This window comes from Geotrypetes seraphini, chromosome 10 (assembly GCF_902459505.1).
Source record: "Geotrypetes seraphini chromosome 10, aGeoSer1.1, whole genome shotgun sequence".
NCBI lineage: Eukaryota > Metazoa > Chordata > Amphibia > Gymnophiona > Dermophiidae > Geotrypetes > Geotrypetes seraphini.
The window spans coordinates 32,262,121-32,289,067 of record NC_047093.1 but is presented as its reverse complement, the minus strand read 5'-3'; the positions used below and the strand labels follow the sequence as shown (position 1 = coordinate 32,289,067).

Genomic DNA, 26,947 nt, shown 5'->3' with positions numbered 1-26,947 from the left:
TCCTCTTCGGCACCGGTTCTGCTATGGATCCGACCCCGACGTCGACGGCACCGCCGAAATCGGCACCGTCAACATCGACACCACCTGATCCTTCTGCGGGGTCGATGGCGCCAGGTAAGCCGGCTAAGAAGCCTTCCACTTCCCTCGAGCGCCCTCCAGCCACGGCGGTGACACCGGTCCTTCCGACGTCCCGCAAGTCCCGTAAGCGCTCCGCTCCGATAACGGTGAGTGCCTCTTCATCGGCCTCCTCATCACCGGAGCGTAGAGCGGCACCTATGGTACCGAAGAAAAGTAAAACGGTACCGGTGCCCCCATTGGAGGACCGTATCTCGGCCATCCTCCAAACTAAATTACAGGAGCAACTCGAGCACCAGCTTCAGGAACTGCTTCCAACCCTGCTGGCACCACTCCTTCCGGTACCGGTCCGGCCCGAGCCTCGCACCACTACGCCAGTGGCCACCCCCTCGGTACCGATGAACACTTCGATGCCGGTCTTATCGGCACAGCCTACACTACAGACCTGCACGTCGGAGGACCCATCCCGAACCCAAGATCGACATCGATCGTCTCGGGACCGGGATCGACACCACTCCTCCCGGGACAGAGATCGGCACCGGTCTTCATCCCCCGGCACCGTATCCATGAGATCTGGCAAGTCCCTTTCTAAAACCCGCCATGCTGAGCCGGCCATCAGGGACCCTGACTTATGGGAGCAATCCCCACTCGGTACCGAGGAGGATGCCTCTTCCACTGATGAGGAACCCTCCATGGCTGAATCCACCTCCAAACCCGAGCAGTCCTCATTTACAAAATTCCTTCGGGAGATGTCTGGGGCTCTTTCCATCCCACTTGAGTCCGACTCCAAGAAGTCCCAGGCCTTTCTAGAAGCCTTGGATTTCGACCAACCCCCCAAGGAATTTCTCAAACTCCCCGTCCATGATATTCTGCGGGAGACGTTTTATAAAAACTTGGAGAACCCCCTTACTGTTCCAGGTGCCCCTAAGAAACTGGACAGTTTATACCGGGTCATCCCTATTCCGGGATTTGATAAACCCCAGTTGCCACATGAGAGCCTCCTGGTAGAATCCACTCTCAAGAAATCTCATGGTTCCAGTGTCTATGCCTCCACCCCTCCTGGCAGAGAGGGTAAAACAATGGATAAATTTGGAAAGCGCCTATACCAGAATGCCATGCTGGCTAGCAGAGCCAACAATTACTCATTTCATTTTTCTTTTTATATGAAATATCTGGTACAACAACTTTCTGCTCTGCAAAAGTACATCCCTGAACGCAAGGTCCCATTGTTTCAGCAACAAATTTCTACCCTCCTTCAGCTCAGGAAGTTCATGGTACGCTCAATCTATGACTCCTTCGAGCTCTCCTCCCGTGCCTCTGCTCTGGCAATTGCCATGCGACGCCTTGCCTGGCTGAGAGTATCTGACCTGGATGTGAACCACCAAGACCGCCTTGCCAACGCGCCCTGTCTTGGTGATGAACTTTTTGGGGAGTCTCTAGATACCACCACACAAAAACTTTCGGCTCATGAGACGAGATGGGACACCCTCATTAAGCCTAAAAAGAAGACTCCGCCGACACGACCATACAGACCTCAGTCTTCTTACCAACGTCGCTTTTCTGCTAGGCCGCTGAACCCTCCTCAACAGCAATCTCGTCGGCCTCGCCAACAACAACAACAACACTCTCAGGCTCGCTCGCAATCTCACCAGACAGCTAAGCCTCTCCCTCAAACTAAGCCTCCTCAGCCCTTTTGACTCCTTTCTCCAGGGCATAGCCAGTCTTCAACCCTCGCTGCCTCTGCCTCAACCTATCGGGGGCCGCCTCACCATCTTTCTACGGCGCTGGGAGGCCATCACATCAGACCTGTGGGTTCTAAACATCATCCGTCACGGATACTCGCTAAGGTTTCAGACTCTTCCTCCAGACCATCCTCCCGTAGAGTCTGCTTCTCACTCCTCCCAGACTCCTCTCCTCCTCAGGGAGGTCCAATCCCTCCTCCTTCTCAATGCCATCGAAGAAGTTCCACCAGACCAAAGAGGTCAGGGATTTTACTCCCGCTACTTCTTGGTACCCAAGAAAACAGGGGATCTTCGTCCTATCCTCGATCTCAGGAACCTCAACAAGTGTTTGGTCAAGGAAAAATTCAGGATGCTCTCCCTTGCCACACTTTATCCTCTTCTGTCTCAACACGACTGGCTATGTTCCCTGGACCTCAAGGAGGCCTACACTCACATCCCAATCCATCAGGCTTCACGTCGCTACCTCCGATTCCAGATACTGAATCACCACTATCAGTACAAAGTGCTACCCTTTGGTCTCGCATCTTCACCCAGGGTGTTCACCAAGTGCCTGATTGTGGTAGCGGCCTGTCTCAGGTCCCACAACCTTCAAGTGTTCCCCTACTTGGACGATTGGTTGGTGAAAGCAACAACCTCACCACTTGTGCTGCAATCAACTCACCACACCATCTCTTTCCTCCATCTCTTGGGGTTCGAGATCAATTATCCCAAGTCGCATCTGCTTCCCACGCAGCGCCTTCAGTTCATCGGAGCACTTCTCGATACCAACCTCATGAGAGCGTTCCTCCCTGCCGACCGGCACCGGACACTACTTCACCTCTGTCGACAGGTGCTCCTACAACCATCCATCCCTGCTCACCAGATGATGATTCTTCTGGGTCACATGGCCTCGACAGTCCATGTAGTTCCTCTGGCGCGACTCCATCTGAGGATACCGCAATGGACCCTCGCCAACCAATGGTCACAGACCAGGGATCCTCTTTCTCATCCCATCTCTGTGACATCGTCTCTTCAGCGATCTCTTCAATGGTGGTTGAACTCCTCAAATCTTTCCAGGGGCCTCCTTTTGCATCCACCCCCTCATTCCATGATCATCACCACAGATGCCTCCCCCTATGCATGGGGAGCTCACATAGGGGATTTACGCACCCAGGGACTCTGGACCCCTCAGGAGCGCCAACATCACATCAATTTCCTGGAGCTCAGAGCCATGTTTTATGCTCTCAAAGCCTTCCAGCACCTTCTCTATCCTCAGGTTCTTCTCCTGTGCACGGACAACCAAGTCGCCATGTACTACATCAACAAGCAAGGCGGCACCGGATCTCGTCTCCTTTGTCAGGAGGCCCTCTGAATTTGGACCTGGGCCACAGCCCACAATCTTTACCTCAAAGCGGTCTATATCCAGGGCGAACAGAACTCCCTGGCCGACCAGCTCAGCCGCATCCTTCAACCTCACGAGTGGACCCTGGATCCTCCCACTCTCCACTCCATCTTTGCTCGCTGGGGCACTCCGCAGGTGGACCTCTTTGCAGCTCCTCACAACCATCAGCTGCCCCAGTTCTGCTCCAGACTCTTCTCTCCACATCGTCTGGCCCCGGATGCATTCCTGCTCGACTGGACGGATCGGTTCCTCTATGCCTTCCCTCCACTTCCTCTGATGTTGCGGACTCTGTTCAAACTCCGCAAGGACAGAGCCACCATGATTCTCATCGCCCCTCGGTGGCCCAGGCAACACTGGTTCTCCCTTCTACTTCAACTCAGCTCCAGGGAGCCCATTCCTCTTCCTGTATTTCCATCTCTGCTTACACAGCAACGTCAGTCTCTGCTACATCCCAATCTGTCTTCCCTCCACCTGACAGCTTGGTTTCTCTCGGGCTGACCTCTCCAGGAAACCTGTCTCAGCCTGTCCGTCGCATTTTGGAGGCCTCCAGGAAACCCTCCACACTCCAATGTTACCATCAGAAATGGACCCGGTTCTCCTCTTGGTGCCTCCTACATCATCACAATCCCACCTCATTGGCCGTGGAGACTGTACTGGACTATTTGCTCTCTCTGTCTAACGCTGGTCTCAAGTCTACCTCAATCAGAGTCCACCTCAGCGCTATCACTGCCTTTCACGAGCCTATCCTTGGAAAACCCCTCACGGCTCATCCTCTGGTTTCCCGGTTCATGAGAGGCCTCTTCAATATCAAACCACCTCTTCAGCCTCCCCCGGTTGTCTGGGACCTCAATGTGGTTTTGTCAGCCCTCATGAAACCCCCCTTTGAGCCGCTTGCTACTACCTCGCTCAAGCTTCTCACATGGAAGGTGCTTTTCCTCATTGCCATCACCTCTGCCAGGAGGGTTAGTGAGCTACATGCACTGGTCGCCGATCCACCGTTCACTGTCTTTCACCACGACAAGGTGGTTCTGCGTACCCATCCAAAATTCCTTCCTAAAGTGGTTTCAGCCTTTCACCTCAACCAGTCCATCGTGTTACCTGTCTTCTTCCCTAAACCACATTCTCATCCTGGGGAACAGGCTCTGCACACGCTGGATTGTAAGCGTGCCCTGGCGTACTACCTTGACCGTACCAGGGCGCACCGCACCTCTCCTCAACTCTTTCTGACCTTCGATCCTAACCGTCGGGGTCACCCTGTATCTAAACGAACGCTGTCCAATTGGCTTGCTGCCTGTATTGCGTTCTGTTATGCTCGGGCCGGCCTGTCACTGGAAGGAGCTGTCACAGCCCATAAAGTCAGGGCTATGGCTGCCTCTGTGGCTTTCCTCCGTTCCACGCCCATTGAGGAAATCTGCAGGGCGGCCACTTGGTCTTCAGTTCACACATTCACTACTCACTACTGTCTGGATGCCTTCTCCAGACGGGATGGGCACTTCGGCCAATCTGTACTTCAGAATTTATTTTCCTAATGGCCAACCATCCCTCCTCCCTCTCTGTTAGCTTAGAGGTCACCCATACATTAAGAATATGCTGCCTGCTTGTCCTGGGATAAAGCACAGTTACTTACCGTAACAGGTGTTATCCAGGGACAGCAGGCAGATATTCTTACGACCCACCCACCTCCCCGGGTTGGCTTCTTAGCTGGCTTATCCTAACTGGAGACCACGCACTCCTCCGTCGGGCGGGAAGGCACTCGCGCATGCGCGGTGCGGCCAACTAGAACTTTCTAGTTAAAAAGGTCCGTACCGGGGCTCCGTCGGTGACGTCACCCATACGTTAAGAATATCTGCCTGCTGTCCCTGGATAACACCTGTTACGGTAAGTAACTGTGCTTTCCTGTCCCTGCCCCATCCCTGCAAGTTCCATCCTCATCTGCACAAGCTTCAAATACTTTAAAATCATAAGTGTTTGAGGCTTGTGCGGTTAAGGCAGAGCTTGCAGAAATGAGATGGCGACAAAACTCGCGGTGACGGGGAAATTGAGTTTCTGCGGGAACGGGGAAAAAATTGTCCCCATGTCATTCTCTACTATAGGTGTTTAACATGGGAACAATGCAACCCCTGAATTTTAATTTTGAAGGAAGAAAGCAGAAGCTTGAGCTAGAGAGAGAGCTCCAGTCTCCAGCTGGTAACGTTTTCTTCAGGGCCATATTTGTGCTGTTTTTTTTAAATAAAATGTTTTGCTCAAGAGTTAAACTTATGTAAAATAAAAAAAAAACTAGCGGGCTGATGCCACTTTCAAGTGCTCCATCTTGGGTAGTGAGAGAATGCACACACCAACTTCCCAGAGAAGAAACATGGGCATTATAGAAAATGATAAATTAGCTAGTCCATCCAATCTCCCCAGTGTAATTTACCAGTGTAGTTTACCAATTTGGGATAGATAAGCAAGAGAATTAAACGAGGAATATGTGACATGGGCTAATGCCCTAAAAAATAGTTCTCTGTGCTTGGTGAAGATGTGCATGGAGGACCAAGTGGCTGCATCGCAGATGTCCCCTATTGGTGTGTGGTGCAGATGTGCCGTTGTGTTGGCTATGGTTCTGCGCTGGTGGGCGTTGGCTCCCACCTGCGGATGATGCTGCGCTTTTCTATAGGTGAAGGGGATGCACTCTTATATCCAGCGCGCGCGCGCCTGCGTTTGGTGGCCGGAAGTCCTGGTCTGTTTTGGTCGTAGGAGACGAACAATTGAGGCTTGTCTAATCTGCTGCATAGTCAGGGCCCGCACACAGTCCAGGAGGTGTTGCTGAGGTGGCAGTGTGCCTCCCTGTGGGGAGATGTAGAGTGCCGGGAGGCACGCTGAAGCCGCCTTCGGCAAGAATCGGGGGTGGGTTCTGGGTACCACCCTGTTCTCATGAGGGAGTGTGTCGGTAGACACAATGGTCAGGGTTTTCCCAGCCAGGAATACGGGATCTGCATCCCCCAAAGGTTTGAAGGCCATATGTGGCTGACTATCCTGCTGTCCTAGGAGAACCTACGTTACAGGTAAGTAACTACACTTTCTCTTTCTCTCTTCGTGCTCTTTCCTCGCTGCCTGCAAAGCTCTGTCCACGTGCAGTGCTTGCATGTGCCATCCCGTGACCCTCATCTGCCTTGCTGCACGCACACCTTAGAGGATTTACCGATTTAGAAGATTGGCCATCTGCCTGCTGCAAAGCCCTATCTCAGGTTAAGGCAGCTCACGCCTTCCCTTTAAGCCTTTCCTCCTCAGCCATTGATTGGGTGGGGGGGGGGGGGAGAAGTTTAGAATTTGATCACTCATCCCAGACACTCTCCTCATGAATAAGGTTCTGTGGGATCCAAAACTCTTACATATGGTGTCGCTGGAAAATATTTGTTGCCCCTTTGAAAATGATCCAATGTTTTTTGGGGTTTTTTCTCCCTCAGAGTCTTCTTCAGATGGAAAGGAAGGGGGAGGGGATAGTGAGGATACCCAAAGCCTGAGGGAAATTGCCTTGCCATTCTGGAGCTTGGCTGTGATTGGATTTCGTTTTGTTGAATTCTGGGGAGCTGTAATTCAAGGGGATAGGAGCCATGCTTTGCTTCCCCTCCCCCATTCGGTCCTTCTCATGTTTTCATTTAAATGAGGTTATTCATTTGCTATGTATTAACAACTCTGAAACAAAATCTTTCTGGTGGTGGGTATCGTAGTTATGAATAAACGTTTCCTGTCGGGGCAGGTTGGAGCTGGACAGTGACTAGTGGGCTGTCATTACTAGTATTTTGAGCCCACAGGTATCTGCCTTTATGAGGAAGGGGCTAGTTCCAAGGTCTGGGGACTCGATCACTTGTTAACTCTGTTTACTGTGACACAGAGTTGACCTAGGAGGCGTTTCAAGGACCCTTTCTTTGTGTAGCAGTGATGACTAACAAAAAGCCAGGGAATATGAAGCTTATAATTATCTGAACCGGGCTCGTGTATGAAAACAGAGCAGGGAGAGAGACTGTTCAATCTGGTGTTAGCTGCCTGTGGTACCCAATTGCATACATGCCAATCATTTCCTAACAGGTTAAGAGATGCACTTCTAGTACTAAAGGAAACATGCATGGGAGTGGGAAGTATAGAAAGGGAGAACTCATTTCTATGAATTAACACTAGGGGCAGGATGCACAAAGCTCTGACACCACGGTTTAAAAAAAATTGTTGTGGTGGGAGTGTTTTTTTGGGTGTTTGAGGTTTTTTTTACTGGCAATGCTCAGCATAGTGGCATGCTAATTACAGTATATGCATGCTATTCCTGCAGAGCGTCATCGGTAAAGGGGGGGGGGATTGTGCCTGGCGCTTGCTCAGAAGAGCAATCGCTAGACATAGCTCCTCCCCATGCTTCCTGTCAAATATTTTGCTGCTCTTCCTACCCAGCCGATCAGCTGAGCCGGCAAGGCTCCCCAGAGCTGACGATCAGCAGCTTTGGGGCTTCCCTTGCTGATGACTTTGGGGAGTACTGTTGGTTCAGCTGATCGGCCGGCATGGAGGGCAGGGAAAAAAAGAGTGCCCCTCCACCACCACACACACATACCTGACGAGCTCCCCCCCCAGCAAAACTCCCTGGTAGTCTAGTGGGCAGGCCCCAAGACCCTGCCTTCTCTCCCTAGTTCATCTAAGCCCCTCCCAGCACTGGTTCTGGCAGGGGAAGCCCCGTCAGCTGATCACAGCTTTGCTGACAGGGAAAGCCCCTATCAGCTGGGGCTCCAGAGCTGGCAGAGGAAAAGTGCCCCTCCCCCCCCCAAGAAATCCTTGGTAGTCTAGTGCACTGTTCTTCAACTGCCAGTCCGCAAAAAAATCTTGCCGGTCTGCGAAGGATTCGAGTCCGCGCCGCAATGAAAGGTACCAGCGTCAGCTGACTTGCAACTTCCTGTTGCCGTCGCTGTGCCGGGATTCCTGCCGCGTATGCTTCCTGCCTTTGTCTCCGCACCTCTAGACCAGCAGCGGCAGCTCTGTGTGCTTTTAACTTCAGCACAGAGCTGCCCCTAAGCAGTAGTTTAGCCGCGGTTTCATGAGGCAGCCTTGGAGCCTTTGCTAGGCCGGCCCACATCGCATCATCAAAGTGGGCCGGCCTAGCAAAGGCCCCGAGGCTGCCTCATGAAACCGTGGCTAAATTACTGCTTAGGGGCAGCTCTGTGCTGAAGTTAAAAGCACACAGTTGCCGCTAGCCTAAAGACTCTTGGGCAGCTGAAGGAGGGCAAAGAGCAGCTGTCCTGGAGGTCTCCCTTCCTCTCACCTTTGCAGGTCCTTTTTTTCCACTTTTTTTTTTCTTCAAACGGCAACGGGCCCCGGCATCGACGTCAAGTAAGTTCCACTGTTCCTTGCAAGCGGTACTGTTCGGCCAAAGCTTCCCCTCTGACATGAGCCACCCTCGGGAAAGAAAGTGGCCCGCAAAGGTGAGGGGAAGGGGGGCAGATGATGGAAGTGTGGGGGGGGAGAGAGAGAAGGGTGCAGATGATGGAAGTGAGAAGAAGGGAGAGAAAGCAGAAGGCAGATGGATGTCAGTTGAGAGGGGAAAGCAGATGCAGAATGGAAGTGGGGAAAGAACACATACTGGATGGAAGGAGGAGATAAATAAAGGGGGAAGAAAACAGAGTTAGTAAGATAATGGAAGGGTGAGGGAAAGGGGTGACAAGCTGTGGGTAGACACAGTGAAAAGAAGGAAACAGGACTAAATAGTAAGAAAGAATTTAATTTAGATGGAGGCAGAAAATAGAGAAGGAAGACCAGAGAAGAAAAGGAAAGGGAAGAGAGAGGAGAGAACGATATCAGATCTGAGTGGAGGAAATGAGAAGAGAGAGATGCTAAAAACCACAGGGGGGAGGGAAGGAGAGAGATGCCAGACCATGAGGGGAACAGAAAGAAGATGACGGATGCCAGACCAAATGTGTGTGGGGGGGGGCAGGAGGAGAGATGGCAGGGAAAGACAAACAGTGAATGGAAGGGGCAGATGCTGGAGTGAAAAGGCAATGAAAGCAGAAACCAGAGACGACAAAAGGTAGAGAAAAAAAATTTTTTATTTCTATCTTGTGATTAGAATATATCAGATTTGAAATATGTATCTTGCTAGAGCTGATGCTAGACATAACTGGGTAGTGCAAAGCCTAGGCAGTGCTTCTTTAGCTTCCAACTGGCTTAGGGCTCTCTCTGACCAGGTGGCAGTTGCCCTAGTTCCACTCCCCTAACACCATTCCTGCCATGTGCGACTGTGATATTCTGTTACATGATATTTGTGTAGCATTCTGTAATAATTTGGCTTATTCGGTTTTCTTGTTAGTAGAGGAGATATATGTGAAAGGGAGGAGAGACAGAGGTTTTGTTGATCTTTGCCCTGTATTTGTATTTATAAAATGACAATTGTATAGAATATTTCTTTTTATACTTTAATAAAATAAAATCATAACTATTTGAGGCTTGTGCGGATGGGGTGAGATGGTTTGTGGGACCGAGCACGCGGGGACGGGGCGGCGATGGTTTTTGTTTTTTTTTTAAATTTCAGTCTTAGTAGTTTGCCGGTCCACAAAATAATTATTTTATTTCCGCCGGTCCATAGGTGTAAAAAGGTTGAAGAACACTGGTCTAGTGGATTGGGACAGGCTAGTCTGGCCCCAACATGAGGGCCCGACTGACCCCCAACCAGCTGTACAGTACTCCCCTCCCGACACCCACAACCCTCCTCCACCCCCCACCCCCAGTGCCTTATATAGAAAAATGGCAGGAGGGATGCCCTCTCCCTCCTGTTGGCAGGGCTGTCTTTTGAAAATGATGGGCCTTCCCCTTCCCGGTGCATCCTGAGATGCACTGGGAGGGGCTTAAGGTCCTGATTGGCTCAGGCACCTAAGGTCCTTAGGCCCCTCCCAATGTATCCCAGGATGCATTGGGAAGGCGAAGATCCACCATTTAGAAGAGGGGCCTGTTGGAAGGAGGGAGTGGAAGTTGACAAAAAGCATAATCTAAGACTAAAAATTAGAGCATTTAAAATAAAAATATAAAGCAAATAAGAGATGAAAAAACTCTAAAATCAGAATAACTTTGCCTGATTGTGACTGGACAGATTTGGATGGGCTAAAGTAGGGATTGATGACAGCTTCAATAGTTTGTGCCCTGAAAATGACGAGGATAAATCAAGATTGAATATTCATATGTAGTATCACATCTTCAGTAGATGGAACCTAAGCACAGTACCGGGCAGAGTTTTGGTTTCTGGCCCAGAAATAGCTAAGAAGAAAAATTTAAATTGAATCGGTAATTTAAAAAGTGGGTAAGGTTGGGCAGACTAGATTGGCCATTCGGGTCTTTATCTATGTTACTATCTGCCAGCAATCAGAACAGGCAGGACAAATGAGAGGTTGGGGAATTTCTTACAAAGGAAATGATAGACTGACCATGTATACAGCCATGTGGAGAGTGGACCGTGTTCAGCTAGTCTGTTTACCTGGGTAAAGTGATTCAAAATATGGCGGTACTGCTCTTTCTGCTGCTCCCTCTAAGGATTTAGGTTTGTGGCAGCCCTAGGCTATAATTAGCTCACACCATGGGGAAATGACAAGACATCCAGAATTGTGCTCAGTTTCAATCATGCTCCCTGAATTTGCTCAGATATAACTATAATCTAAAATGGATTAGAATGTGTAAATTTCTGAAGCCTGATCTTTTGTTGAAGATAATGCAGACTTTGATATTATCCTATTTGGATTGTGTACACAGTATGCTTTTGGGTTTGCCGGATGAGCAGCTCCATAAATTACAGGTTCTGCAGAATGTAACTGTGGAAATCATATGAAGGGGAAATGGTGGAACATGTTACTGCTATATTTAAATAGAGCTCACCGGTTGCCTTTAAGGGCACAAATAGAGCTTAAAGTTTAAATTTTGTTTTTTTAAAATTTTATATGCAATGGCACCAAATTATATATAAAACAAGCTTGCACCGAGTAATAAGTTTGTTAATAATGAATTGCAGTCTGGGGGGAAAAAATCTTTAAGAAATAGCAAGCCTCAAAATCATTATTAGACTCGGAAGCCCCATAAGAACATAGTAAATGACGACAGATAACGACCCGGATGGTCCATCTAGTCTTCCCAACTTTACCCTCTCTTTAAATTACTGATTTAATTTAAATTGTCCTTTTTCCTAGCTATTTCTGGGCCAGAAGCCCAAAGCTCTGCCCGGTACTGTACTTAGGTTCCATCTGCTGAAGTTTCTATCAAAGCTCACTTCAGCCCAGCCGTTGAAGCCCTCCCCAGCCCTTCCTCAACCAAATGGCCATATATGGACATAGACCTTGCAAATCTGCCCAATACTGACCTTAGTTCTTCAATATATACCATTATTTTCTGATTAGAGATCCTCTGTGTTCGTCTCATGCTTACTTGAGCTCTGCCACCGTTTTCCTCTCCACCACTCATATCGCCGACTTACTTTTAATTATCGGGAAAAACAGAACGGTGAAAAAACACCACAGTATTGTGAGCGAAAAAAAGACCATTCTACAAAAGCCTGACATCCTGATTCCAACTCGGAACCCCCTTATGCAAAACATTAGCAGTTCAATGGAATATCGTTGTAATCCTCTCAGGCACTTATCTTGAATGTCTGTGGAGTTCAAAATATTTCACATCAGATCCAGATAACTTCGTTCGAACAGTCTTGTAAATCCCAATCCAGCCAGAGAGGATAAACGGTCCCAACAGTCCCGTCAAGGGTCCCTTGTTTTGCGGCTTCCCACTGCTTCAGGAGAAATAAATTTACCTTGACTGCTAGAAGGCTTCAAGATGGCAAATGGCTTTAAATCAGTGGTCTCAAACTCAAACCCTTTGCAGGGCCACACTTTTGGATTTGTAGATACTTGGAAGGCCTCAGAAAAAATAGTTAATGTCTTATTAAAGAAATGACAATTTTGCATGAGATACAACTCTTTTTTTTTTTTTTTGTCAAGGTATTTTTATTGGAAAATTTTTGAAAAGAAATACAAGTGTAAACCAGTGGAATATGCTATTACAGTCTCTGATAGATATGAGATGAATACAGCAGTAATACAGAGAGTCATAATGATATAACAACAATACAAGAATGATATCATAGAAAACATCTCAGTAGACAATGGCAACAATCCACTAACTGGTAGAATGAATCATCCTGGGAATAAGGAAATGAATGGGTTAATAAAAGAAAATAAGGGGTATACTGTGATCATGGAAATCATTTGTTATTGGAAGAAAGGTAAAGTTTTAGCAGATTCCATCTGGAATGAAAGCGATGCATCCTGTTATATGATTTGGCTAGAGTCTTAGAACATAAGAAATGCCTGCACCGGATCAGACCTGAGGTCCATCCAGTCCGGTGATCCGCACACGCGGAGGCTCAGCCAGGCGTACCCTGACGCATACATTAGTCACTCGTATCCCTCAATGTGTCCTGCAAGAAGATGTGCGTCCAATTTTCCCTTAAATCCTAGAATGGTAGTTTCTTCCACCATCTCTTTTGGGAGAGAGTTCCAGGCGTTCACCACTCGCTGTGTGAAACAGAACTTTCTGACATTTGTCCTGGCCGTGTCCCCTCTCAGCTTCAGGCCATGACCTCTGGTTTGAGTCTGGATCACATTCTTAATAACAATATTGTAATTTATAGCTAAAGAGACATATGATCAAGAAACTGTTATATTTTATTTCTGTGATTATGATAAACATATCAAGGGCCTCAAAATAGTACCTGGTGGGCTGTGAGTTTGAGACCACTGCTTTAAATATACACCAATCATATTGATCCAATCAGCAGGCTCTCGCACAATGCTACTTAAAAAAAACATTATACCAAATTATGTATCACATTTTTGTGTAAAATGTACTTCAAGGTGAGGCTTACCTATGGGGTCTGAAACCCGACTGAATGTTCCACATATATCTGAGATACATTTACAATCTACAAGGCATAAATGGGTCAGGGTCCTGTTTTGTGGAATGTGCTGCCTAATGATTTCATCCTATAGATTTAGACAACAATTGAAAACGTGGCTTTTTCAAAAATATCTAAGGTTAGACTGAATAAATGTGGATCTTATCATTCATGAACATCCCCTTTTACAAAACCGCACTAGCGGTTTTTTTTATCGCTGGTCACAGCAGTAACAGCTCCCATGCTCATAGAATTCCTATGAGCGTCAGAACTGTTACTGCCGTGGCTGGCGCTAAAAAATGCTAGCATAGTTTTGTAAACGGAGGGTGGGGGGGTAAGTTTTTAGAGGAAATATAGTGAAATGTATAGAATAATTTGACTCTTTCTATGATTTGATTTGATTTTCATTATATGATCTGCTTTTTACCCTTTCAGTTCAAGGCATAATAAAAATGCATATGTTAATGTTAATTCTCTGGTTATCCTATACCAGGTTTTGTTTTGGAGAGTTTTTTGTTATGGATCAGATCAGAAGATCCAGAACTTCCAGAAAAAAATCTTTCTGAATACTGGAAAACCATTGTTTATTGAAAAATTTACTAGAGTGTTAGGCATATTTCTGAATTCAAATCTTACTTTTCAACAACAGATAAATAATTTACTTAGAAAATGGTTGTTTTTTTTTTTAGTTTAGGTTAGTTTATTGAAACTACTAATGACTTGGGGAGTCAATTCAGAGTGGTTTACATGAGCTTCTGTTAAGGTGATACAATGCATAGTTAGCATTGCCTTAAATCAGTTAGATCACTTTTCCATCATCAACATTTCACAGTTCTTGTTCAGTCAGTTGTATTATCACAACTGGACTACTGCAATTCAGTTTACTGTAGTATTGTGCTGGTAATTTGAAGAGGCTACAATTGATTCTGAATATCACAGCTCATCCGATTTATGGCAAATCAAAATTTGAGCATGTAACGCCCCTTTTGAGAAGTCTTCATTGGCTGCCTCTTAAGTCCAAAATTAAGTTTGAGTGCCCTTATAACTTTTAAAATTGATTATGGTCAATCAGCAGAACTTTTAACATCTCTTAATTTCTAAAGCTTGTTAGACAAACTAATCGTACATCTATTCATGCCTATTCATGCACATTATTTGATGTATTTGTCTATTAAGGGTATTTAATCTAAGACTTTACTCAGTGGCAAAGTAAAGAGGGGATGGGGTGGGCCATTCTGGGCGCCGACTTGGTGGAGGCGCTGGCACCCCTCTTCCTCTCCACCCCCTAGCTCCTTCTGACTCCTCCCCCACCATACAAGCACCTTCACTCCCCCCCCCCCCACCCCACCGTACTTTTAGTGCTCGTGCTAGCATCTAGGAAGTGACATCAGAGGGAAAGTAACACCAATGCGGGCAGGGGTACCACTGCCCCGGGCACTTCTCACTCTTGCTATGCCACTGAATTTATTCTCTTGTTCTTTGTCATTTATTTTTTACCTCCTATTTGGAATGAATTACCAATCAATCTAAGATCATGTAAATTTTATCAAATCTTTTCTAAATACCTGAAAGCTTCCCCTCTCCCCCACCCAAAACACTTTTAGAGTGATCATCTTAATTAATGTATTATTGTTTTGTTTTTAATCATTCTTATCATGAACCACTCCGAGCCCTTTGGTCAGGGATGATGCGGTATAACAAAGATGAAAGATTAATTTATTGAGATTTTATTAACCGCTTTTATGAAGAGATTCACCCAAGGTGGTGTACAGATATAATTCAACATAAAACTTACAATTTTGCTCTCAACTCGGTACACACACCAAGCCAGTCTTACTTTCAGGATATCCTCGATGAATATGCATGAGAGAGATTTGCATGCACTACCTCCATTGTATAAATCAAGCCTCTTCATTGGTCAAAGTTCATTCTTATATCCGATGAGGAGGCTTGCTACAAAATACTTGAATTATACATGAAATAGGTAATTCAGGTGTAGCCCTGAGGTCATAAGAAGAAATGAAAGAATTTATAAATTTATAAATGAACTAAGTTATATCTATTGAAGCAATTTTATATGATGAAGAATGAACTGAGCAATAAGAGTCTTTATTCTGAGTGTTGCATGGATTGAAGAATTAAGTTATTAGCTTCACTCTAAGTTATTTCTAAATAAATAGGCTTTATATTTGGTGACTACCTCCATTATATGGACATCTGTCATGCATACTCATCGTGGATGTCCTAAAAACCTGACTTGGTTGGGTGTTTCCCAACAATTGGGTTGAGAACCCCTGTCCTAGACTGATGCAAACCTAAGGTCTAAGAGTGACGTGCATAGCCTGACTTGTTTCTTGTTCCTGGCAGGTGGGACCAGCAGGCTCTCAATTTGGTTTGCTGGCTTGTCTCTTCGTCGAGCTGTTCCAGAGCTGGCAGATCCTGGCCAAACCTTGGCGAGCATTTCTGAAACTTTCGGGCATCGTCCTCTTCCTCTTCCTCTTCGGCCTCCTGCCCTGGATTGACAACATCGCTCACCTCTTTGGTTTTGTGAGTGGCCTCCTGCTGTCTTTTGCCTTTCTCCCTTACATTACGTTTGGCACTGTGGACAAGTACCGCAAACGGGTGATGATCATAGTTTCGTTGCTCATATTTGTGGGACTATTTGTAATGCTGGTGGTTTGGCTGTACGTCTACCCCATTAACTGGCCCTGGATTGAGTACATCACCTGTCTGCCTTTTACCAACAAGTTCTGTGAGAAGTACGATTTGGATCAAGTTTTACATTAACCCTCCCTCGAGGACGTAAATGACATGAGGGTTGGAAGGGAGAAGCTCCATTTGAATGTTTTGCACCGGTTTGATTCTCTAATCAGCAGAGAAGTAACATGGCGATGATCAAGGCGATCGCGTTGGAATACAAATTTTTGTCTATGGGAACAGCAAAAATCAGTATTGCATACTGGATCGGTGTCCTTATACTCTTGAAGTGAGAGGTGAGGCGATGTAAGTTGTTTTGTTTTGTTTTGTTTTTTTGGGGGGGGGGTTTATAAAGTGTGTATGTTTCACCTCTCCATACAGGGGCAGTGGACTCTGCTGAAATGGTTAGAAGTTATCACATTGGGTGCTCGTTATGGAGAGACAGAAGGCAAAGTGATGAGGACAGCGACAAAGCCGAAATGCATTTGGGCGGCCAGAGGAAAAGCCCTGTGTGGAGCTTATTGTATTTGTAGCAAGAGCTGCTGCAGGCAGCAGGAGCAGATTTTAACAAAGGAAAGCAAGTTTTTGGATCACCTTCTCAGGAAATGCTCCGCTCTCCTTAGCAAGGAAACTTTATTTGCTCACTCCTGAGGGCTTTTGTTCTCTGCGCTACGATAGGCAGGGCCATTTGTATCTGGAGCTGGAACAGTGAAAGAAATCCTTATGAGCTAATAATGTGTGTAAAATGAATGAGCCTGTTCTGTTTTTCTTTCTTTTGGGCCTGGAGTATGTGCTGCAGCTATTTGGTGCTGCCCAGAGCTATCATAACAGTGCGGTTCGAGGACTCTTTGCTGTGTGCCTGCAGACCCCCTACCCTGCACATGGAGTCTTCGGCTGGCCCTGCCTAATCTCTTACAGCCTGCTGTGTGCCGGAAACACCCTGTTTTCTAAATTTAATTGTATATTGCCTTCTCCCAGCATGGATCTTTTATTTATTTATTTTTTTTTAACTTAACTTTCAAAGGTCAATATTATCCCTCAAAAAGAGGAGAAATCTAGAGAGCTTAAATGCAAGGGCTTGTTTTAGCTTCATAGCCCCATCAAATGTCGTTTTTGATTTTAGAGTGCTTTTCACATTTGCCAGAAATGAGGGCAAGCCGGTCATGGATTCTGGATTACATTTCAACAGATGGACAAACTCTTAGACTGGAGCAGACTTGATGACGCGCTTTGATTTCTCCTGTGAAGTGCACTTGTGAACACACCCACATCCCCTTTACAAGCACATTTTATGCAAAAAAATACACTATAAAAAAGCTGCCATTTTAGGAACCTTGATAGTATATTAAGTCTGATTTCTACTGCTCAGCTTTTGGGTCCCAAGAAACAAGCTACTGTAACATTTTGTGATTTGGTGGGTGTCTTAAATATTTTTCAGTTGAGTATGTCTGGAAACTAGAAAGCTGGCATCAAACCCATCCTGTGCCCATTGGCAGGCAATGACAGAAGTTCAGCTCAGTGACCAGATGAGTATCTGTGCTCCTGTAGTATCCAGGGTTTATGGAGCTTAGTATTTTGGGTAGCTGCCAAAAAACATAAAAGAAGAAGCCTATTGGGAAAGGTTTTATGCGGGTAATCACGTTTATCTTGTACAAAATGGACTTTCTGAAAACATTCACCCTCTCTGCAGAGATTTTTGCAGTGTCTGTCCACGTGGAAAAGGGATGTTTTCAGGGGCAGAAGGTTGACTGACTCCATGGGAAAGTCCACACACAGCCAATGGTAAAAACTACCTATGAACATTATGGGTCTTATTTTCAAAGGGAAACTTTGCAGGGATTGTGAAAACTGGGAAGCAGTTTTCAAGCACTCCTCCCCCCCACCCCCACCCCCCATGGATATTCAGACTGTGGGAGTTCACCGGCGATCTCTCACAATCCGTGGCGATACCAGAAATTCAATGCCCGGGCCGTAACTGGCGACTGTCATTGAGTTTATTTTCTTTGAATGGTTGAGACGTAGCCAGCAAGGCCAATGTTTAATTTGCATATTGCCTTCTCCCAGCATTAGATGTTTTTACTTAACTTTCAAAGGCCAACATTATCCCTCAAAAAGTGGCAAACTCTAGAGAGCTTAAATGCAAGGGCATGTTTTAGCTTCACAGCCCCATCAATTGTCATTTTTTTTTTATTTTAAGAGTCCTTTTCAGAGATGAGGGCAAGCCTGTTAGTTGATTCTGGATTACATTTCAGCAGATGGGCAAACTCCTAAACTGGAACAGACTTGATGACACACTTTGATTCTCCTGTGACATGGACAAGTGTGCACTCCCTGTGAACACACCCACATCCCCTTCAAAAGCACATTTTATGCAAAAACTTCACTTTTTAAAAAACTGCCATTTTAGGAGCCTTGATAGTATATTAAGTCTGATTTCTACTGTTCAGCTTTTGGGTCCCCCCAGAAAACAAGCTGCTGTAACATTTTGTGATTTGGTGGATTACTTTTTAAAAATTTTCAGATTGAACAGTGACAGCTATGCCGTGGAAAAATAGCCAGTCACTGCCAATATTTAACGGCTGGCCAACTAACTTTGATGGCCAGATATTCGCCTAAAAGTGTGATCTAGCCTTGGCAGTTAAAAACTTAGCCGGTCAGCCGCTAAACATTCACCTAGCTGGCTATATCTTGGCTGGTCAAAGACATGGCATAGCTGTCACTGGCCAATCTGATGAGGCAGCTTTCTCCTGCTGAATATTCAGCTCATCAGATAGGCCAGTAACGGGTTATCTCCTATTGAATATTGCTGGATAGCCAGATATATGCTATTTAGCCAGCTGGGAGCTGTTCTTGGCTGGCTAAAAAACCCTGAATGTCTGCCTCAAGTTGTCTGCATTGACCTGACTTTGCACCAATTTCCAAAGGAAACGTTTATTTTCCTTTGAAAATTGTCCCAGGGCAAAAGCATGCGCTGGGGTGTAGCCGCTTTCTACACAGATATTTTTTCTACAAAAAATAATGGGCATCAATATGAAAGTATACTGTGTTTCTCTTGTCACCTAAAGACAGTCTTGGGACAGCTACCTAGTACATGTGGGTAGGAAAAAGGAATGTGAAGATGGCCAGTTTGCAACGATAAATAGGTTTTAACAAGGTTCTTCCTTTATTGAAAAAGGTGCTGTCAGGGTCTTGGTGAAAAATGCTAACCTTTGTGCCTTGTGAACAACATGCACACTTTTTAAGTTCTCAAACTGTGATCCTGAGGCTCTGTGAGCTTCTCTTCGATTCAGGTTTCCAAAGTCTGGTTTTCTGTGTAATCAAAATATGCAAATTCGGTAGTTCTGCTACCAGAAGTGTGTGTAGGATTATATGCATATAAAAATGAATTCATTATGGCTGAAGGTTTATGAACTGGTGGGTGGGAAAGAGAGACATTACAGTGGTTCATACTCCTTTGCTCCATCCAGGAATATTTTGAGTTAGTCCTGGGTTCTGCCTTCCCCCCTCTCACAATTCTGAGATTTATTGTAGCAGAAATCGACACTTAAACCCTAGATGGCTTGGCACTCAAAACTGGTAAACTAAATAAATTAAGATGGGCTTGGTTCACCTGATGGTCTATTGAAGTGCATTCTGGTTATGCAGATGTGCTTGGCACCTTAAAAGGCTTATACACTTCTTCCTCCATATTTGCTGTGATAGGGGATTTACAGACCCGCAAATACAGAAAAACCATGAATAACTTTTTCATATGTTGTTTTCTATTAAAAACCATTGTGAATATGGTGAAACCACGAATAACATGGTGAGAGACCTGGCCTGTTCTTGAAGGAGAGGCAAAACACAGTGAAGAAAGTGCTGGGAATCAGCGATTTTCTCTGTAAATGCTTGGAATCGGCGATTTCTCTATGCAAGCTGATGTAATGGGGGGGGGGGGAAAGAGGAAGCCATCAAGCAAGCTAAAAACCGCAAATAATCGAAACTGCACCTACAGAGGGAGAAGTGTAGTGTGTTTCCAGCCTAGCAAAGGACTGCAAGCTCATTTTTAAAAGGACGCTCTTTGGCGTTTCCCTGTGTGCCTGCATTCCAGCCACATTCCTAAAGTATGCACCAGAAATTCTGCATGGAAAGTTTGCAGTCTGTATGTAATTCCTCCCATTGTCTTGGCCAAGTAAAAGTGCATGCACTAGACATGCTGTTTACCTGAGGGCAGTGGGATAGTAAAGAGGGGGTCGACTGCCTCAGGTGCCATCTTGGTGGGGGGGGGGCACCAGCACCTCTTCCCCCCCCTCCTTCCCATTCTTCCCCTACTGCGTGCGTGCCTTCAATTCCTCACCACCATACCTCTAGCTGTTCGCCGGCGAATAGCAGCTCCAACCTGCTGCTCGTGCTGGCCTCGACGCTCCTCTCTGACGTTACTTCCGGGTCTCATGACTAGGAAGTGATGTCGGGGAGAACCAGCGCTGAGGGTGCAGAGAAGAGGCTGAGGAGGAGAGCCACCACCCCGGGCACCTCCCACCCTTGCTACACCACTGATTAAGGGTGGGGCCAGTAAGGCTTATCTATTAAGAAGAAAAATCTGATTCCACCCACAGAAGCCTCGCCCCAATTTTTTGTGTTCTTTTCGTTCTGGGTTTTGTTGCAGTCTGATTTTTGACATGCCTACAAGTGCATGTTTATCATTTTGGCCGACAAACTGAATGCGCAGTGTCTATTGCGACATTTACGATAGTCTTTACTACTGCCACTGTGCGCTCTCAAGTGGAATATGTATGCGTGAGGTTGCAAATGGATCCGGTTGAGTCGCTGGTAAGTCTGATGAAAGGGGTACAGTCGACCAGGAAAGTTCTATAGCAGGGGTTCTCCACCCAGTCCTCAGGCCACACTGACCTAGACAGGTTTTCAGGATATCCACAATGGGTATACATACGAGAGATTTGCATACTGTAGAGCAGAGGTGTCCAACCATTTGGCTTCCCTGGGCCACATTGGCTGGAAAAAAAGTTTCTGGGGCTGCACAAATGCTGCAGCAAGACAGAGGAGGGAACCTGCAAGATGGTAAACACCTGGGGGCAGCAGAGGAAAACACTGCATCGCCCTCAACCGGGGCTGCACAAAATATTTCACGGAGCCGCATGCGGCCCTCAGGCCGCAGGTTGGACACCCCTGCTGTAGAGGCAATTCATGCAAATTTTATCTTCTTCATTTTTATGGTAGGTATCCTGAAAATTAAGTAGGTGTGTCTGAGAACTGAATTTAAACCCCCTGTACCAATGTGGCAGACTTCCAGCATACCTGACACGAGAAGGATTGCAATCTAGTTTAGTCATACCTCCGTAGTCTGAGTTCTCTACTTCCCAAAAGCCTCCATTCTGTCCTTCCTCACTCCCACTCTGTGAGCCCTTTTTGTTGTGCCATAGCAAGTCCCAGAAACCCCCTGCTGGTGATGGCGTGCTACTGTACAAGGTTTGGCTAATTCTGTACTCGTGATACCCAAGTACGCTCAGCTGTTGCAGCTTCTATATGGTAGGGCTGGGTTTATCTTGTGCTTAGATGGGGAAATTGAAGGGCACAGGTTTTTGGCAGTGCGTGGCAGTCTTGATTGGCTGTCATTTGGTATATGTAACAAGTACCCTTTTCTTGCACCATGGTGCTGATCTCCAACTTGGTTTCAGTTCTGTAATAGCAAGACTGTTGTGCCATTATGAACACTATCCCACAATACCACACAGCTGCCAGTGTGCCCTATTCCTGACTTCAGTACTACCTGAACTGGTAGTTCCTGAGCCTTTTACCAACAACGGTGCCAAAAAGAGTGGTGGTTCTAGAGCAGGAGTGTGGGAACATGGGCTGCAGTCAGTCGGGTTTTCAGGATTTCCCCAATGCATAAGCGTGAGATCTATTTGCATGCACTGCCTCCGTTGTATGCAAATTGGTCTCGTGCATATTAATTGGGGGAAATCCTGAAAGCTGACTGGATTGCGGCCCTCGTTCCCCCGGCCCTGTTCAAGAATGTTGAACATCCTGAATAGTGCAAAGCCACCCAAACAACTTCCTTCTGCAGCCAGGATCACTTCAAACCTAGATCTGGGTATGATGGCCCAGGATATCGCCTGCTGCTTTTGTAACACACAACCACCATTATCATTCCACACATATTTATTTTGGTTATTAGAGTATGCACTAAATCAGATATTTTGCCTTTGTTAGCCTCCATGGTTGAAATGCTCCTCTTGATGCCCTGTTGATTGGATGAAGTGTTTTTGGTTTTGTCCTGTAATTTGAGTTGGTTTCTATGAAGTATAACTACACGCGACGTGCCAGCCACTTGCACAAGCCTCTCTGTAACTTAGGCACTAAGGTGGTTTTTAGTCCAACACTGGTTTTAAGAGCCTTCGAGGAAGATATGTCCTCTCACCTTATCCTGTGGGACTTGCCAGCAACATTTCTTACTATTCCTTTGCCATTACGTTGAGAAACTTTATGAAAATATTTGTATTTAATTTATTTAATGCGAGACAAATATTGTACATAGATTATACATCTAGGGAACCTTTATATGCATTAAAAGATTTTTCAGTCTTTCAGCTTTGTATTGATGACACTGAGCTGGTGGTTTGCACCTGTTTTCTTAAACCTGTCCTGCCCGTTTTTAAGGAGGGGCATGAATGCTTCATTGAATAAAGAGAAAAAACCTGAAATGGCAAGACTTGATTTTGAAGTGCTTTAAAATTTCTTTACAGCCTGTGTCACTTAAGACCCTTTTTAAGTGTGGCTTACCAGAGGGCAAGTAGTGTTGGATTAAATGTTTGGATGATTGTACATGTAAAGGAGTGGCATGATTGAGGCAAGGTGTTGCTTTCACTTAGCATTACAAAAGGAGTGGAGGGAGTAGCACAGCCTTAGATTGTAAGACCTCCACTGACTGTACCTCAATGTAACTCACCTTGAACTGATATGAAAGGTAGGGGCTAAGTCCAGAATCCAGAAGTGGAGCTTTCTATGTCTGTCATGAAAGGATAAGTGAGATCCTGGGGGTGTATAGGACAGTATTTCCCAAGTCGGTCCTGGACCATGCCCTTGCAAGTCATGTTTTCAGGATATTCACAATGACTATGCATGAGACTATCCTGAAAATCTGTCTGGCAAGGGGGTACTCCAGCGTCAATAACATAACAAAATGTCCTATATACCGCAGCAACCTTGTGGTTAACAAAAGTTAAAATACAAATATACATGTATAAACACAATTAAAATATTTGCCAAATAGATCAGTCTTCATTAATTTTCTAAATGCCAAATAAGAAGTAGAGATAGAAAGATAAATACTAATTTGTTTATCCCATAATGCTGCCTGATATGCTAAGATCTTACTAAGGAAGCATTTATACACACACTAGTGTTTACGCCCATTACATTAACGGGTGCTAGTAAAGCCTCCTTCCCTCACATGTCCCCTATTTTCAGCTCCAAACCCATTTTTATCCCCCCTTCTCCTATATTTTCCTTCAGCCCCAGCCCCTTTTTCTCACCAGCAGCATTTCCCTCCCCACCCCACTTCCCTGTGCAGTAGCAACAGCAGCATATCCTCCCCCTCCATTTCCCTGTGCAGCAGCAGCATTTCCCTCCCCCACCCCACTTCCCTGTGCAGCAGCACCTCTTCCCTGCTCCCACTGTCCCTCTTCCCTTCTCCCCTGGTCCAGCAGCACCTCTTCCCTGCTGCCCCTGTCCCTCTTCCTTGCTCCCCTGGTCCAGCAGCACCTCTTCCCTGCTCCCCTTGTCCCTCTTCCCTGCTCCCCCCAGTCCAGCAGCACTCCTTACCTGCTCCTCCTGTCCAGCATGGTCATTTGCAGCCTGGTGAGGTTCGTGGCCGGCTTTTGTGAACCTCGCAGGCCACTCTGCATCTCGATAGCACATTCCCTCTGACGCGATCGTGTACGTCAGAGAAAACATGCTACTGAGGTGCTGTGCGGCCTGTGAGGTTTGCTACAGCCAGCCGTGATCCTCACCAGGCTCCTTTGAAGGTGTCAGCAGCAGTTGGTGAGTGAGGACAGGAGGGAGGAAAGCTCGGGAGTGTTCCCTGCCGCCGTGTTCTATAATAGAATTCGGCCAGGGAACAGAAAACACAGCGGCAGGGATCACAAAACCCTAAGTGCGCATGCGCACTTAGGGTTTTATTATTATTGATCCTTTTACAGAAAGAAAATCAAAGAGCCAAAGATCACTTAGATGTTTTCTATTGGCAAATTTAAAATGATCCATGAGATAACTGGGTAATAACCTACTGAGATACAGATACAGCCAAACTTAAAAATCACTCTTGGTAACCTATGCAGTTTATGGTAATACTATGTCACATGATCGGATCTTTTTAGCCCAAAAATCAAATGCAGAGTAGTATTTGAATAATCTGCAACATTTTTAGATTTTTCTTGGATATAGAAAGATAGAGCACATTACAATAATTCAATGTACTGAGAACAAGAGAATGAACCAGCAATCTAAATGAGAAAAAGTCAAAATACGACTTAATTGTTCTTAATTTCCAGAGTAAGAAATAAGTTTTCCTAACTAGAGAATTAATGTGGAAATCAAAATAGATTCCCAGGATTTTTACAATTGACGGGATAGACTAAGTTGTGCCATTCAGTCTTATTGGGTCGTATTTGATCATATCAGATGGAGAAGCCAAGAAAAATTTTGTTTTATCTGGATTAAGCTTTAACCTGAAATCCTTCATCCATATTTCAACAACCTCAAAGATCGATTGAATAAATGATAGTGTCCTTTTGTAAGAGCTGTTATAGGTGTAGGATGTGTATGAAGTCCTTCGGTGCAACAGTTCTTAGATCAGATCGTGAATACACTCCTTGCCACAAAAAGGGTCTGGATACGACATCCATCAGGGATATTTACAAGAACAGTTTGCATACATTTGGGATCTAGTTAGGAGTTCTGGAGGACAGTAATTGTAGGTTGGTCTGAGTATATTTCATAGCTGAACTAGGAATATAATTTCTGTAATGCACCAAATCAAAACTGTGCCTAGCGAATGAATATAATTTGCCTGGTCATTTTGATGGAATAGTTGGACATTGTATGGTGGCCTATAGCGGAAGAACTTTTAGAAGTGGTCAGGTAATATAGCTTGAAGGATGAACAGAGTTCTCTGCTAAGTCTGGATATACTGTATCAGTCAGACTTTTCTTACCATCATCCATGGTATTACTATTAAGTACATTTGTTATTTTAGGGACAAGTTTGACTATCATCCACAGAAATGTTTGGACTTGATTTCTTCATAGGGGCGGTGATGTTTTGTCTGTGCAGGTTCATTATATTTGCATACATTTACATTTTTTTAAATGTATTTATTACTTTTGAAAATGTTCATGATAGAAACATGGCTAAAAATGATTAAAATCATTTAAGTATTGGTGTTTTTGAAAGAGGTGGGCAACTCTTTCCATTTTTCCATTTCAATTTAAACCTGCCAGTAGTGCTGTCAAAGGTCCTGTTTGATCTATAGCCTTTTTTTTCCTGCCCTCTGTCCATTCATTTTTATTCATTTGGATAATCTTGGGTTCCCAAAGAGCTCGTAACTGACAAATTTTTTTCCTGGATTTTTTTATTAACTATGACACATCAAACTGTCCAATCTCACAAGCAGTGGACCAGTCTTGATTTTAAATTTTGGATTGGGAATAGTGTTATTCCAAGTTGCCTTTTTGCAGCTGGTTGATGCCTGATTGACTTCTTTGTTTTGGCTTTTATAACCTGTTTTTTTTTTGGGGGGGGGAGGGGGGGTTAAAGTTTCTAAATTTTATTGAACCATATAAAACAAAATACAAAAAAAAGATGATGTTGCACCTTAAAAAGCATAAAAATCATAAATGTACAACCAACATAATACTATGGATTCCACTTACAATATACTCACTCTTCAGAGCATAGCTAAACAATGCTTCCTGTACTTTAAGACACTGAATTATAGTTCTGATCCCTCTTACCTCGTGTTTTAGTTGGTCTGTAAGTCTATTTGTCTAACCCATTATTTTAGCTTTTAAATTGTATGCTTAAATATATGTTTATACTTTTACCAATTTTGTACTTTGTTTAGTAAAACTAAATAAGTGATTCACCAAATTAAAATAAAACTCAAAACCTAACAAAATACTTCCTAAAGCATTCCCCTTCCACTACCCAACCCTCCTCCCCAATAAGGTATAACTGTCAAAATAGCAGTGTGGGTAGTGAAAGCGCCAGTGATGGATGAAAATCCTAAAGTACCACAGCTTGAAATTTCTCACTCCAAGCAAGAAAGGGAGCCCAAATTTTCCGGAAAAGAGGGAGCCTATTTCTACGAAGAGCAGTTAATTTAGACATCGTTTTATAACCTGTTTCTGTTTTGAGGAGTTTACTGACAGTGTAATAGAAAAGTAATAAAGTGGAAGATAGGCCCTCATATGTTGTGCGGCCGTAGAGGTTTTCTACTATGGCCCGGGGTGCTTAATGCACCGATGCTGATAGTAATTTAAAAACCTAACACAATCATATGACACTTTTTCTTTGTTTCACACACACCCAGTTGACTTATCACTTCCCCCATCACACACTTAAAGTACAATTTTAAGATTATTTCACACAGGGCTTACTTACCCTCCGATTCCGTGTCCGATCCGTGCCCAATTGCATGCAGGCCGACGAATTCATAAAAGGCCTGCATGCAAATGAGGATGATTGTTGACACGCCTCCCACCCACCGTATGGATCACTAGAGCGATCCTGACGCATACAGACATCATCTGTAGATGGTCTGTGCAAGCGTCTAAGAGCCATCAAAGCTGCGATTTTTTTTTTTAAGTTTTACTAACCCAGCAAGCCTATGGTTTAAACCCGTGGGTTAAAACCGCAGACTCAGTGCGGGGAAGGGCAGAAGAGTCGGTATAGGAAAATGAATAAATAAATAGTATGAAAAGTTTTAGCCTCTAATAACCACAAATGATATTGTGATGTCATAATGCCTCATTCCACCAATGCCTAAGAGCCAACCTAATCAGTGATGTCACAACAGCTTGATTATCCTTTACTTGGCTCACTTTTACTACATTTTGA

The 26,947-nt window shown here is 45.1% G+C and overlaps 1 protein-coding gene across 6 annotated transcripts in view; it reads left to right on the top strand.

The window, feature by feature from the left end:
* Positions 1–17,168, top strand: part of RHBDF2 (rhomboid 5 homolog 2) — a 152,506-nt gene extending 135,338 nt beyond the window's left edge. For 5 of the 6 annotated variants that reach the window (XM_033961734.1, XM_033961735.1, XM_033961737.1 and 2 more), the window contains one exon: positions 15,503–17,168. In XM_033961734.1, coding sequence (XP_033817625.1) covers positions 15,503–15,922 — 420 coding nt within the window. In that variant the 3' untranslated portion in view covers positions 15,923–17,168. The remainder of the gene's footprint in view (positions 1–15,502) is intronic. The other variant, XM_033961740.1, reaches the window with a different exon arrangement.
* Positions 17,169–26,947: the final 9,779 nt, after the last annotated feature.